Source organism: Pristiophorus japonicus, chromosome 22 (genome assembly GCF_044704955.1).
Source record: "Pristiophorus japonicus isolate sPriJap1 chromosome 22, sPriJap1.hap1, whole genome shotgun sequence".
Taxonomy (NCBI): domain Eukaryota; kingdom Metazoa; phylum Chordata; class Chondrichthyes; family Pristiophoridae; genus Pristiophorus; species Pristiophorus japonicus.
In genome coordinates this window covers 18,217,777-18,233,166 of record NC_091998.1, presented here as the reverse complement: position 1 = coordinate 18,233,166, position 15,390 = coordinate 18,217,777, and the positions used below count along the sequence as shown (strand labels likewise).

Below are 15,390 nucleotides of genomic sequence, written 5' to 3'. Positions count from 1 at the left end.
ACAACCAATATCTTGGAAATTCAAGGATAACAATGCAAGTAATTTTAAATTTATGTGGTGAATGTTTTGGTGAAACTGCTACAATTTCATCACAAATGTTGGGCATAATCAAACACAACAGTTGACTCAAAATGGCTAAACTCCAGTTAACAGCTTTGCCTATGTTCACACAGGGATTCAAATCAAAATTTCAGCAATTGAAACAGGATGTGCGCTAAAGCTCTGCAAAATAAAAATCAAAATTCAGCTTCATCTCCAAAATTCAACATGTGCATAATTTAAGTCACAAGAAAGACGTCTTTAAATGTTTGTGTGCTGGACTCATGAATTCAACATGTTCAACTGAAGGAAGTAGACAATGAACAAACAAAATGTTACAAAATATTTTATTTTAAAAAATGCAGGTACTGATAATGCAGCTAATATCTAAAATTTAGTTCAGACAAGAGATATAAATCCTGGTATAGCCAATGAATATATTCCTCTGGATTGTTCATATTCTTTGTAAAATACAACAAAACTCCACAAAATGTATGCAGAGAATTACCATACAAACAGATCATAGGTATTCTAGGTTTTATAAATACCCTATACTAGCCAAAGTATTGATTTTCAATTCAATAGCAGGGTATTCATTTATCTTAAGAGGAGCTACATTTTAGTGAATTCCTTTTGTCACATAACTCATGTTCTCTGCCAGTTACTTAAAATTTCTTATTTCTCCTTACTTAGTGGCCATGTAGATTACTAGGGCAGCTTTCTCTTAATTATGATTAAGTAATTTATATTGAGAGCCAATGGTCAATCTAGCCCCAACACCAAAGATAAATTGCCATTTCAAGTGGAAAACTTGTTCCACATCACATTTAAGAAATATATAATTTATTATACATTTAATTACAATTTTATCTCCGCTTTAATGCCTTCCACCAAAACTGGACATGGGTGTCCGAATATATTCCTAATTCCAAAACTCTTATCCACTATGTTTAAGGATCCACAGTTTCCAGTGGAAATCACATGCCATGACACATTTTAATAAAGTATAGGAAGGCTTTATACTAAAATGGTGAATCCACAGGCATTGCCAGAATCACAATCACAAAATGCTCCGATAACCCAAGTGGCTAAAAAAAAAAACAGGAATATACTTCGAGAAAATATATAATTTAATGGAAGTAATGAATTCACCATTAAAGCTTCAATTCCTCTTAATGTAATGGTTTCCATATTTACATTTAAGCTGCAGTAATATCATGCATTATCTGTTACTTAAAAGGTCAAGCTGACTAGTTAGATACAGTACATTTCATTTTGCCCTTGCTTCTTGAATGTGAATGGTTGACATGCAGTCACATGATTTTCACCATTGCCAACTGAAGTATTAGGGCCAACAGAATAGTTCCAAGATTTATTTTGATCTTTCACTAGGTCTAATGAAACCAACTCCATATGATTGAAATATTGAAGAGTAAGTAGCTTCTGGCAACAAAAACTCAATTGTGGCTGCAGTTTTCAAACTATTAAATAACTAATCATGCTGCGTTTTGCAGAATTGATCCTCTCAGGATAATTAAAATACTATTGTAATTCAACTGCAGTCATGGTGTACGTTTAACCTGCTCTCAAAGCCAACAGTTTGCAAGATAAATAAGCGTCGACTCCTTAAGAATTGCAGCCACAGCAGAAAGTTTCATTTTTCATCCTTTTCATTTTCAGTTTGTTTTTTGTAGTGGTGTCTGGTAAAGTAAGGCCACAACTTCCACATGTGCATGAAAAGTCAATTATAGATGTAACTGATCACTTAATAAAAGTATGCAGGCACATAAATATTTAAGATAACAAGTCTAAATATCAACAATAATGTTTCTTTAAATTATCTTCTATGGTTTTCGACACCAAGTTGTCAACATTTATACATTTAAAAAAAATCTGGTCTGCAAAGATTCTTTTTGAAAAATGTAACAAATACTGCTGATTATTTGGGAAGCCGGTATTGAAAACCATTTATATATGGAAGAAATATATTTTGGGGATTTTTATTAGTTGAATATTCCAATAGTTTTAACAACTTATGGTATGGAAATAACCATTTGGACAATTGTATATGAGCAATACAGCACAGTACATTTCACTGAATACACAATCAGTAAATTTTGAAACACTGGTTCATTTAGATCCCTATGGAAAGTAAGGGTGAATGCAAAATTAAACAATATATTTTTGTGAAGCAATTGTACATGAATATATTTTCAATTAAAATACCCACACCATGAAAGTCAATTTCTTGCTCATAAAAATAGTTTATCATGAAGTTCAAGAAATGGCTCAATAATCTTAAAAATATTACTAACAACCAGCTTGGCTTACAAGGACTTAACCTGCTCTTATTTCTTTGCACTGAAACCAACCGACCCAAATTACTTTACGTTTTAGCTCATGAAAAGCATTTTATAGACCATTTTCTTGTCCAAATGTAGCCATGTTAACAGAATACAATTCTAAAAAATTTATTTTATTTTCTCATTGATTGACTAAACCCTTCAAGCAAATCAGATACTTTAAATTGTCAATAAACTTTTCATAAACCATATATTTAGTCCAGAATTTAATTGAACTCATAATAATGTGGATTTCAGATAAAGTTACGTAATCTAGTTCATAAATGGCTAATAATTCCTGATCAAGTCCTAGATTCTGCTAGTTATACATATCCGAAGTAGCATCATGCCCACTCTTAAGGTAGTGCACTGAACCAGTATTTGAGCACGTCAATTTTGTGCTCATATTTGATAAGCACATTGTTGCTCTTCAATTACCACTGTTCAGGAGTCATCATACCAAAAACATTTGATATAATAGACTATGTTCCATGATTGGTAGCATATTTCTCTCAATAAACTATACCAATTTACAAAGAAATTTAACAGACAGAGTCTTTGGCTTAGTAATTGAATTCATCCCAGGCATCAAAAGAATTAGAAATAGGACATGTACAAATCTAATAATCAGCTTAGCATGTACTCTGCCGCACTACAGCTGTACAACAATCCAGGTCCATCCACAGCAAGTACATAAAGTGTCTGTGTAATAGTGTTGAACAAAAAGACAACTTTCAAGGTTAAGATAGATCAAACATATGGCACCTGGGCAAATAGTGTACACAAGTTGCCCCCAAAATACATTACATCGCCATTATACTGATGTATAGGTCATGTCCATACATGTTGGCTATCGCAGAAGACTTCCAGCCATTCTTTATATTTGTGAATGCAGGACATAGAGAAGTTCTCGCTTGTCTGCTATGTCAATTGTATATCAGATGAAAAATATAATTCACTCTGCCCAGTAGGGATAAATTGCTAACAGATATTGAAGAAATACAGTTCTTAATTTTTGTGATATTAGAAAAACTGTGAAGAAATGTAAAAAAAAAAACAATTTTTTCAATTTTGAGCTAAACATTTTCATAATTCTAATAGAAGTATCGTACACGCAAGATGAATATACTAACAAGTGTTAAAATCTTTGCTGATAATTGTATTAGTAGTGAATGCTGTGGATTAGAAAAATTAACAAAAAATAGCACTGCCATTCGGATTCATTTTACACTTCCAGTGCTCTAGATGTAGAACATTTTGTTCATCCAAGGGAAATTCTTTGTATTATTGTACCAAAATGGATAGGACCAGGCACACTTGTTGGTTTACTGATACCATGGAGTCTTCCGAACCCAACGGAGGGTGAATCCTGCATCTGTTCTGATCTTAATGGAAGCAGCCTCTGCTTCTCGCACAGTTTCCTTCACTGACTGCATCAGGTTCTGAGCATTGTGAACCAACATTTCTGTAGCCTGACAGGAAAAAATAAAGTAATAAAAAACATTCAATACAAACAAAGTTTGCAAGATATTTAAAAATTACAAAGCGCTTGCTCCTAAAATTTGCATACAAGTTGATTCTATTATAAATATGCTTGCTGTTAAATCTATCAAGGGAAAACGCAATTGGTTTAATACCTGCTTTCAGCTTAAGTATTACTTAATGCTGTTAAAAATCCCAGTCCGTCAGTGAAATAATAGATAAAGTCTGATCATTTTAATCGAATGTAAGTTTAATATGGTAAGTCATTATGATGCATATGTATAACAATACTTTTACCCGCAACTATGTCACGCCATTAATAACTTAAAACGCAAGACTAATCTTTAAAGAAACTTAAAGGATCTAATTAAATTGCTTTTGTGGAGAAGAATGAATGAGGACAATTAGACCCCACTTGAGTAAGGGTAAAGCAATGAAAGCACAGTGATATTCGATCAAGGTGATGATCAAGGATGATGACTTGAGCGAGTCAGATGCCTACAAGCAGCAGTTTGGCTGGATTCATGTTATTTGTTCCCTGCTCCAACCAACACACATTTTGCCCCTTCCTGGTATCTGTTTCATTCAAGGAGTGCAACGCTTAGGAAGTCAAAAACGATCCCACAAAAATATCTTGGCTTATTTCAGAGACTCAAGTATTAACCAGTGCTTGGATTTAAAGCCACAATTATATAACGCAAAGCAATTATCTTTCACGTGTGATTTTAAAATAAATGGGTTACATCGTCAGTTTGAACAAGGCCATGGTTTCACAAATTGGAAGATTATGAAGACTAACCTGCTCAGACTCCTCCTCACTAATGTTGGTGCGGCCCAACATTGTCGCTTTGACAGTGGAGAGAATTTTAAGTTGTGTGCTGATGGTTGGGATTCGTTCACACACCTGTGATGGAGAGAAGGAAGTGAGCACATAAGCAGCAGAGAAAATATAGAAAACCATGAATTGCACTCAAATTTCTTTCCTATGGGTCATGGGTGACACGATCAAGGTTGTACTTATTGCGCATCCCAACTTTACACAATAGAAAATGAGGAAGATTCTATATATAATGATTCTTTTCTTTCTGAAAGGTTTCGCTTATGTCTGGGATTTTGCCATTTATCACATTCTTCCAATCCGAATTGTGCAACTTGAATGTGTGTAAAGGCACTTTTTTAATAAAGTCCTATCTGCAGACTGAATTATTATTCTGATAGTTCTGTTCATTGTTCAGTGCTTCAGTTCATGTGCCATACCTGTAGAAGGTTAGTTCTGATTCGCTTATCAGTGCACTGTTTGGCAACTTCCTTTGCCAGTCGCGTCACTTCATCAGATGCCTTAGCTATGTCCTTAGCACAGTGAATAAGGGCACGTTTGTTTCCACTGCCACCACGCACCAGTCGAGACATTTCTGCCATCAACAAGGCCATCCTCTTGGCAGCACCAATGATGTCATTTCCCTGATGAATAAATCCACATCCAGGATTAAACATTTTGGCATATCAATTTGGTTATTTAAAAAAAAATGCAAGCACATGGTCTCAATCCAGGTTGCTGTCCCAATAGACCCTGCGCACCTTACATAATTTGTTGAATTGATTTGTCTGCAGATACCTCAGTTAGCCCAGGATTTTACACTGAATAGTGGTTTAGAAATTTTAAAAAATTCAAATCTATTTCTGCAAAGAATGCATTTGCACATTTTAGATTTTTCAAAACTAGCTTTACCTCATTAAATAGCATTTTAAGTCCAAGTTTTTAAATTATGCCTGCAGTGCTCTTAGTGGAAAGACTAAATAACGTTATTACAGCCCAAGCTTTCAAACGTGACAAGTGCTGTATCATGCATTTTCAAGCACATAGTCGCTTACTGATGATTAAAAACAGCTTCAAACAAAAGCATTTTCCAGCTTTATCTCAACTTTTGTGAAGCAACTATAAACGTAGTCTATTGTGAAACACAATAACATCTCAACTTGTATAAATTCAGTAGTTACAAAAATAAAAAGTCCTACAGCAGAGGTAAAATTTCACAAATTTTGTGAATTTTAACTTGGTGTATAATGAGAAGTAAAATCACTTTCCTACACATCTGAAAACAAACTATTAAGAAATTCCACTCTTTAAAGTACTGTATCTCTCCTGATGACTCAAAAATTTTATCCTGTGATTAGCTGAGCCATGAAGACCAGCAAGATCGCTGATTCGGTGCCCAGTCTATGTTCAGCTTATTTTGGGAAGGACAGTACTAATGTGCTACAGTTAACCTCGGTCACCCGGATTCAAAAGGAGAGAAAAAAATTGACCAGGTTTCCACTTCTAAACTTCATCCGCTGAACCCTGCAGGAAGTTGATTTAATATGAACATTTGACAAGGCCAAATCAGTCGTCTGCAATTATCGGGGGTCCTCAGGTCACACAGCCTCCAAGGCTCACTGTTGAGAATTGCACATTAATTGGCAAAAAAAATCTGAGAATGATCAGATGTTATCCCGACAAGGATTCAATGACCTAGAAATTGCACTTTGAGCCCAAAATGAATGGCAAGTCAACAGTGACCATTCCATGTGCTGGTTTGGGATGGTGCGAGGCCTGCGGTAAATGAAGCAATGGGCCTCACCGACGAAATACAGATCTGGATGAAGTGTCCCAATGCAGCTCACTTTAATATCTGGATTCACTGCAATGCTGGCAGGAGGTATGGTGGGGGCGGGGAAGAGTGGACAGAATGTGGGAGAATGCAGTCCAGCAGTTCCCACAGCAGCACTGAGAAGCCAGGAGGAGGTCTTATGCTCCCCCTTCCTACATATTCAAATAAGTAAAGAAAAACTTACCTCTTCCTCATAGCCTCCAGCAGTCCCGTTAAGGCCTGCTTTTTAGGCCTCCATAGGCCCAGAAAAACTGAATGAAGCATGTATCAGTTTTTTCCCACAATTTGGCATCAGGATCCTGAGAGAGGTGGTAGGCCTCTGATTAATATAATTAGAGTCTAATGCTTGTTTTAAGTCTTGAGTCTAAGCACTTTGAAGGTTATTGAGCACAGGATACTGCTGCCCAAAATTGGTCCCTTTAACCTTGATTTTGTATCCAAAAGCAGGCCCGACGCATAGCAATTTCTAACCAACATCTTCATGGAAGATGCATTGGCAAAAAAAAGCACAGTGAATGTATCAAGATTAATGCAAGTTTATTTTTGCAAGTTCAATTTATTTTATGCATATTTTTATGTAATTCCCTCCTGTCCCCATTTCTCTTTTCTCACCAATTTTCACTCGATAATTCCTGGTCTCATCACAGGGGTACTGTTCCATGGGGATTAATCGCTCCGGTTCCTCATCAGAGTGAGGAATCTTCAGGTTTGTACCTTGACACTGAGCATCAGCAGATCATTCAACCATCAGGCCACAACAGCCAAGCATATATCACCCACACAAGTGGCACTTCAGGCAAGGGTCACTGGATGCTGGAACCCGAGACTATTTTATCCTTTCTAATCCAGGGGAGCAGAGACAAAAGGTAGCTCCCCTACTGCTGCTCCAGCTCATCATTTAAATCAGCACAGTCAGCGTGGCTCAGCTGCTCTCTAGATAAGTTCACCAAGTCATCTGGGAAACTTGGAATATATACTGTAAAAATAATGTGTTTCAGGGATTGAATGCTTTCAGGACACAATTGTTCAGGATCAATAAAATAAAGACCATCTTCTCACTATTCAGAATCAATTATTTCAATTTTTGAAACTGCATTATTTAACAAAATAATTGGCAGTTTGGAGGCCACTTTAGAAGTTAAATATAATAGGTTACAAAAAACATACGATCCTCTTTTTAAAAAAAAAAAGTGGTAACGCCAATTTTCAACCCACCAAATTAGTTAGCCTTCTCTTCCATTAATTCATTGAAGATGGCGCTCCGGAATCAAATTTCTCCAAGACAAAATAAAACATTTAAAAATCCCAGTTAGCCAGGTCAAAAATGAAAACTCCACATTTATTTTAACTTAACTGAATATATTATTTAATGATTGAGTGCCATCAGAAATTATTAAAGAGGTCACACATGTGTTGGCTCTCAAAGGGCTATCCACTTAGTCGTATTCCCTTGACGTTTCCTCAAAGTCTTAAAAAATTTTTCTTTATAAAATATTTATTCACTTGCCTTTTAAAAGCTATCATCTTCCACCGCTGTTTCCATAAAGCATTCCCTGTCCCAACTACCCTCTGCTTAATAAAAAAAATCCTAATCTGCTCCTTGAACTCGCAAGTTAAAAAAAATGTTCATCCAAATCATGATCATTGGCTATACACTGGGGTCAAATTAGTATTTCCTGCATAGAGCATGGTTGGTGAGTGAACTTTACCGGTTCTGCCATCATTTTCAAAATACTGACTGCAAAATTGTTTTTTTCCCCCCCAGAGTACCCCAATTAACCGTTTGTTCTTTATCAAACTAATTGATCACAAAATAAGCTTTCCACCAACAGCAATATTGTCAAGGGCAGAGCATTGGAAAAAATGAGGTGTTTCAAGAAAAGCAATGATTGCAAACTTACTTGAAATAAATGTTGACAACTCAAGCCAGTTCCTATGTTCCAGAAAGAATAGTGACACACAGTCACTGGAACTAAATGAGCTTTGACAATTTTCTATTTAAGTAATACTATTGGTATTGAAGGAAGGACAGCTGCCCCGCAACAGCCTCGGGAAATATAATGATCAGTTCAGACTTCAACGAAAAACTCTGAATCCTACAATTCCCAAGTTTACTGACATACGTGTTTTAATCGGCCAACAAATGTTACCACTAAAAACTAAACTGATATTCAATGTTTTAAAAAAATCTCTTATAAATTAAGACACAAACTATTTGCTTTAAAATGTAACCGTGTGATTGAAAACAAGATCAGGCATTTAATCATGCATATCCAAGAACTGCAATACACAGATAAAATGTTAGTAAAACAATAATGTGTGCTATTATATCTACAATAGTTAATCAAAATCATTTAACTCCAATAAATCAGATAAGTGCTGTTAGTCCAGACTAAATCTAGAAACAAACAAAACTTCAATGGCACAAACAATTTTCTTGTAAGGCTGCAAACTGGAAAGGAAGAATGTCTATTATATATATTTTTTTTTAAAAAGGGTAAAATTTTAGAATAAAAAGTGCTGCACAGTTGCAGAAAATTCATTTGTGTTACATAAACCTTTGAAAAAAATCAAAATATTTGCAACTCCACTTACAACAACCACTTGCATTTATATAATGCCTTTAACGTATTAAAATGTCCAAAGGCACTTAAATTTAAAACTTGTCTTGTATTACTCTATTCTAGAGGTTGACTTTCAGAAATTCTCAAATAAACCTGAAGTAGTTTTTCTGTACTGAAATGAATGAATTTTAATATGGTTTTTGCCTTCGATACATTGAAATTATTGTATAGACTTAAGTAATGACACGCTGCAAGATCGCATGAGTATACAAAACAAAGAAACCCTACAGCGACACACTATATTAAGTGTCTTGGCCGAAGACCCAACCATTCTGCTGCATATCTTTTAAGTCAATCTCTGGCAAGCTGCCAATGACCTGGGAGGAGATCAGAACTTAATCCATAACTGAGGAAGATCCTAATCATCACCCAGCTGAAAATGGAGCAAATTTAGAGCTCAGTGGTTTTTTCCCAGCTCGGTGACCAAAGGTGATTTCCACAGGCCTGCTGCTTTCTCTGGACAACGGAGAATCTCTCCAATCATGGTGGAAGTATTGACATTCTTTTCTTCCTTTAGTATTGGGGGAGGTTACAGTACTGGAGATTAAATATCCCTGTGAAAAATGTTTTTGCCCTTGAACCTGCTGGTTTGCAAATTATTCAGAAAGCAATCCAATATGAAAACACAACCTCCAGTTTCCAAAAACTGCTACTGCAGAAGTCCATTCTAATTCCAGAAACGGTCTTCATTAATGGGCAGGTCAGCAGATTTCATTGATCAGGACTTCGAAAACAGAAATGTTGCATCAATTTCAGAATACTGAAGTCGTTACATTACACATTTTCTGCTGGAATTTTCAAAAGTTATTGCATCTGACAATGATAATTTTCTCAATGTCTTTGGAACATTATGTCAGATGGTTTCAGTCATAAAGCAGGAAAGTAAACTTCCTTTTATAATTCTTGTTAATGCAAGGCAACAACTTCTGGGCCACAAATAAGCATTCATCACAACTCAAGTATGTATAATTGAATTTCAATTATAATGATGTAATTGCAATTGTAGTGAAGGTCAATTAAGATGTAACCTTAGCTTAATTACTTTCACTTAAAAAATGGATTAAAAAAATTAAAACCCAAATAGCCAAATATTTCAGACTATTGGAATGAAATGGAACTGGATTAGATTAAGGCCCAAGAAATTTTATTTCTACCTTAAAGGCCGTAATATTAATAATGTCAAACACAGCTGAAGCCAAGAAATCAGACACATTTGATATTCCTTGACTACAGACACTTGTGCTAGATTTTCCATCCATGGAAAAGCTATCCCAAATTAATACTTTAAAACAATTTTTAATATATTTTCTATAGACAGACAGTCTTCCTTTAACAGTTACTGCCAAACCAAGTCTCTGCTTTTTATATCCATCTTAGTATTAGCGCTTTGAGGGAAGCAGCGCAGACAAATTAAATGACTTCATTAAAAATATTACAATATATTTATCATTCAGAAACTGTCATATATGGCTTCACAGGTGATGGAGAATATGCAATGTTCAATGTCAACAATCGAGATCTTGGTACACTCAGTTTGCCAGAGAGCAAAATGCCTCCAAATGCATCAAAGTCAACTCTTAATTGACTGCTGACGTTGATGAGGAACTTGTGAAGCCAATCACATTTGTTCAAGAATGCAGACAAACATTTTACTTCAGGCTCAAGAAACCCAGCAAGAATCTACAGTGATGCAAATGGGTCAATGTTTCGAATGACTGGATGCACATGAACCAATTGCCAGTGGGAAAAACTGAGGAGTACCTTACTAGACCATTTTCTTGCTTCTCGATGCAAAGCCTGAGCAGCAGCCAGAATTGGCTGGTTTACTGGCTGATTTGTAGGCATTAAAAGTAGCTCAGGCTCGTATTCATCTTCATTGTCAGAGGGAAGAGTCAACTCAACATCATCGTCATCATCATCATCATCACCATCATACACATCTACATCAGCCTCAATTGCTTCACTTGCCTCATCAGTCACATCAGGCTTTAATGGAAGCGAGTGCAGAGGGGAGGATGGAAAGACAGTGAAAGAGTTAGTAGGAGAGACAGAAGGAGGAAAGAGGATATGAATGGAATTATTTTAGTAATTGGGTATCTTCTTGTTCTGTAGGGAAGGAAAGCAAAAAATGCATCTGGGAAAAATCGGGAAGGGAAGAACAGATGGCTATTTTTAAGCTTGTGACTTAACTTACTGCCAACTAATGGAAGCAGATGCATCATGCTTGAGGGAAAGTGCAGAGGAGGAAGGCTTTTTTCGCAGAAAAGCTAAAAAACTTTCCTGCGCATTTAATGACTCATCTTTTGACCTTTTGCATAACTAAACAGCAGGATAAAGACAAAAATGATAATGACATTATTCAATGATCTGAAGCAGAATCGGTAGCATGCACAACACTGGGAACTGAATGCAAAAACATATACAAGTTTGGATGCTGGAAAGCAGTAGAATGATGGGACAATGAGGGAGAGTCATGCCAGAAATCATCACAAGTTATATTCTTAAGGGAATTGAAAGCCAAGTTAAAGATACAGGTTAGAAAAGTACAAACGGAAATGCAGGAATTGCCAATCAATGCTGTAACAAAAAAGAAATCCAGCTAACATATGGGAAGGTAAAGCTTTGATGAAACAAAGCTGAAATTAAAGATTATTGTTGTCAAGCTAAGGATAAAGCGGCGTTCATAAGTTGAAAAAATTAATTCTAGAGTTAGTAGAACCTAACAGTGAAACAGAAAAGAGAACAGGTTTTGCCTCGACACCTTGACCTCAAATTTAACACCCCCCACCTGACAGACAAGTGATAGTCGGAGGTTAAAGTATCAGGATCGAGCAACCTGACTCTATTCCCATCCGTTTAAATTTTTATGAACCGAAATCAGGCCATCGATGAAACTCCTGCCAACAGGAGTCTCATTTTCAGAAGTCACGGCCCGATTACATCATCAGCGCCGTGACTTGAACTTAACTGCCCATCAGGGGAGGCCTGTGCTGTGGGATTCCCGACAACAGATCAGAAGTTTAAGATTTGCTCCTTTTCATATTCCTTGTGGGCCAGGAGGTGCAGGAGTGTTTCCCCCAGGACTCACAATGAAGCCTTTGGCCTCTCCCAGCCTCAATTGTCAGGGACTGTATCACCGACCTCCAGCTGCGCCCTCCGACCACGACTTATCGCTCCCACCCAATGGCCAGGAAGTCAATGTAGCTGGCTATCAGCCCAAAATTATTTAAATGAGGCCTTGCCGGTAAGATTGGCAGGATCTCCACATTCCCGGCTTTGCCGGGTTCATTGCCTGCTCCCCCACCCGCTACCTCCCCAAAGTAGCAGTCTTGAATTTGACCACGGTTCAAATTTCATCTCAGAACAGACACCCCAACTTTTGGTCTATTAACACAGCTATATTATTCAAGCAAATAAATGATCTATTATTCAAATGAAAAAAAAAGTTCCATCCATAAAAGGAAGTTCAACATTCCAATATTGGGAATTAAAAACTATCCTATTTTTAACTACAGAAAACTCAAGACAGACTGGGGAGTGGGAAGAGAACAATTTTATGCAAAGGTTCATGGTTAGTTCTCTTAAGCCAGCCAAGATTATATTTGCAAAAATCACACTTCCATGATAGAGAGCTTTTATCTTTGCAACTTGAATCTATATTTTCTTTTAAAAAACACCACCACTTTTCTCAATTCAGCTAAATTTGCAGTATGCAACAAGTGTCCAAACATTTTACTTTCATAGTTTTGAAATCCTAGGCATGCAGAACAAAGACTTCCTCCAGCCAACCTTGCAGCTTCACCTCATGATGTGACTTAGTTTCAAAAATAAAGGTGGAAAATGGTTGTAGGGAGGGAGAGCAGGATATGGTTACACTAATCCAATACTCAGTACCTTGATGGGGAGTGAGTCTCACAGCAGGCATATCTCTTCGCCAAAGTACCTCATGAGGGCCTAGATTGAGCAGTTAGTGATAAGTCAGCCAGCAACTGACTCCGACATCTAGACACAAGGCAAGTTGCTCATGTAGGTCCTTTAACTACAGCTCATGAGAAACCTCAGACTTGGGACAACAAGCTGCCAGAAGACGTTACCTGGAGACTGGATACGAGAGCCAATACCAATATATCCAGGGCTTAGTAACTACCATAACTGGGTTGCAGAGAGGCAAGGAGATGCTGTGGGTCTGTACCTGTAGCTGATGAAACCACCATTCAATGGAGTTTATGTCCATGTTTTGAACAGGTGGTGTGTAGCAAAGCACTCAGTTTTTATAGTGAGTTGCACTGCTCATCATCCTGCTTAGAGGAGCTCCTAGTATTTTCTGCCCACCTAGCAAGGCCTTAAACCTTAGTCGTCTATCAATTAGTTATTCTCCTTGTTGGAGGCAGACTAAGTATCTCTCAGGCTGTACTGGCATTAAGAGAACACACCAATGAAAATTCAACAAGTTCACCTTGTAATCAGATACGCAAGTCAAATACTCCAGGGCATGGTTGATGATTGGCCAATCGGTGGTGGGGGATTGGGGAGGAGGGGGGGGGGGGGGAGATTGGATTGGAGCAGAGGAAGAAGATAGTAAGAAAGATTTTCAGGAAATATTTTCAGAAAGCCAAAAAAATTAAATTTGAACACTATAATAATCAAATTAGAATACACATTAATTATACTGCTTCAGAGCAGAGAAACTGTCAATTGTAATAACCCCCATCCCTACTTTTGTATTTGTTTTTAATCCAAAGAATACATCTAACACAAAATATGGAATAATGGCACCTCCTTCAGCTATTCTACGTTTCATCTCCACTCTAATTTAAATGGGTACATTCAACCACCAAATGAGTTAAATATACAATATTAATCAGCTGACACTAAAGTATTATCCATCTATTTTAACAATCTCTTATACAATCGGGAAGTGATTAATGGTAGTTTACAATCAAATAGCAAAGCTATTTGCAATCCACAGTGCATTTCAAACACCATTTTTGTTAAATTATTGTAAATTCTAAAACTATTACTCAGCAGTTCATTGGGTCAGTAAATGCCTCCCAAGATTTGTATATGTTGATCATTACTCGTATTTATTTTCTACTGAATGAGTATAGTGTACAAAAGCCTGCCACCCCAAGTGAGATTACATAAAAGGAAAGATGACCTACCTTGTAGGGCCATATTCATTCTTTGAATTAAGGCACCTTTCACACAAAGATCAGTTAGAAAGCAGAAATATTCTATTTTTCAGAGCGGAGACACACACACACTCCAGGGATGATCAGACATTTTTGCTATCTGATATTATTGTCAGCACAGACACAATCCTCCCAATCCACTCCCATATAGTTTAAAAGGACTTAACTCCACTCCCATATAGCATAAAAGGACTTATCCAACTCAAGGAAAACCAATTTATTTTCACAAAACCCTTTGCTCACCTCAAGAAAACAGCAGTGAGACTACATCAAACACATCCTTAGCAAAGGCACATGGCAGGCAGAATGGGAATATAGTGTGTGGAAAACGCTTCCAACCCTATAAAGTAGTTTTCCTCGTATTTACTACCAGTTTCATACTCGCACTGGTAGAAGCGGACAAAGTATTGCAGTCAAAATGACACGGAGTGGGTCCTTTGTGCAGGAGCAGACATCAAGACAGATCTGCCGAATTAATGCAATTTACACCCTAGATTGCAATAGTGTTTTATTAAGATCTCTATTACTCTAGCTTTACAATCACTAGAGACTCACTTATGGTTATTGGAAGGAAGGATGGAAGGATTTGCGTTTATACAACAACTTAATTGACCTCAAGTCATCCCAAAGTGCTTCACAGAAAATTAAATACTTTTAATTATAGTCACTGTTGCAATGTTGGAAATGTGGCTGCCAATATGCATACAGCAAGGTCCCACAGCAAGCAATGAGGTACATAACCAGATAATCTGGTTTCCAGTGATTTTGGTTGATGGATAATGTCGGCCAAGCCACCAGGAGAGCTTCCCCAACTCCTCTTCGAATAATGTCTTACATCCATTTGAAAAGGCCGACTGAGCCGCGGTTTAACGTTTTTTTCAGAAAGGCGGCACCTCTGACAGTGGAGCAGTCCCTCTGTACTAAATTGGACTGTCAGTCTAGAATTATGTTCTCGTATTTCTGGAGTTGAGTTTGAACCCCCGATCTTGTAATTCGCAAATGAGTGCGCGACCACGAAGCTAAGGCTGCCACCTAAAAAGTGATTAATATATCCCACAAA

At 37.0% G+C, this 15,390-nt stretch overlaps 2 protein-coding genes across 4 annotated transcripts in view; one reads left to right on the top strand and one right to left on the bottom strand.

Moving 5' to 3' along the window:
- LOC139234881 (erlin-1-like) overlaps positions 1-15,390 on the top strand; it is an 843,171-nt gene that overhangs the window by 462,600 nt on the left and 365,181 nt on the right. The gene's annotated exons all lie outside the window — the stretch shown is intronic.
- The window catches only part of LOC139234875 (vinculin), a 142,613-nt gene continuing 127,607 nt past the window's right edge, over positions 385-15,390 (bottom strand). Inside the window, exons 19-22 of one of the 3 annotated variants that reach the window (XM_070865686.1) lie at positions 10,900-11,124; positions 5,121-5,324; positions 4,663-4,767; positions 385-3,853 (exon numbers count right to left, since the gene is read on the bottom strand). In XM_070865686.1, coding sequence (XP_070721787.1) covers positions 3,707-3,853; positions 4,663-4,767; positions 5,121-5,324; positions 10,900-11,124 — 681 coding nt within the window. In that variant the 3' untranslated portion in view covers positions 385-3,706. Of the gene's footprint in view, positions 3,854-4,662; positions 4,768-5,120; positions 5,325-7,738; positions 7,790-10,899; positions 11,125-15,390 lie in introns of those variants that run through there. The other 2 variants (XM_070865687.1, XM_070865688.1) reach the window with 2 other exon arrangements.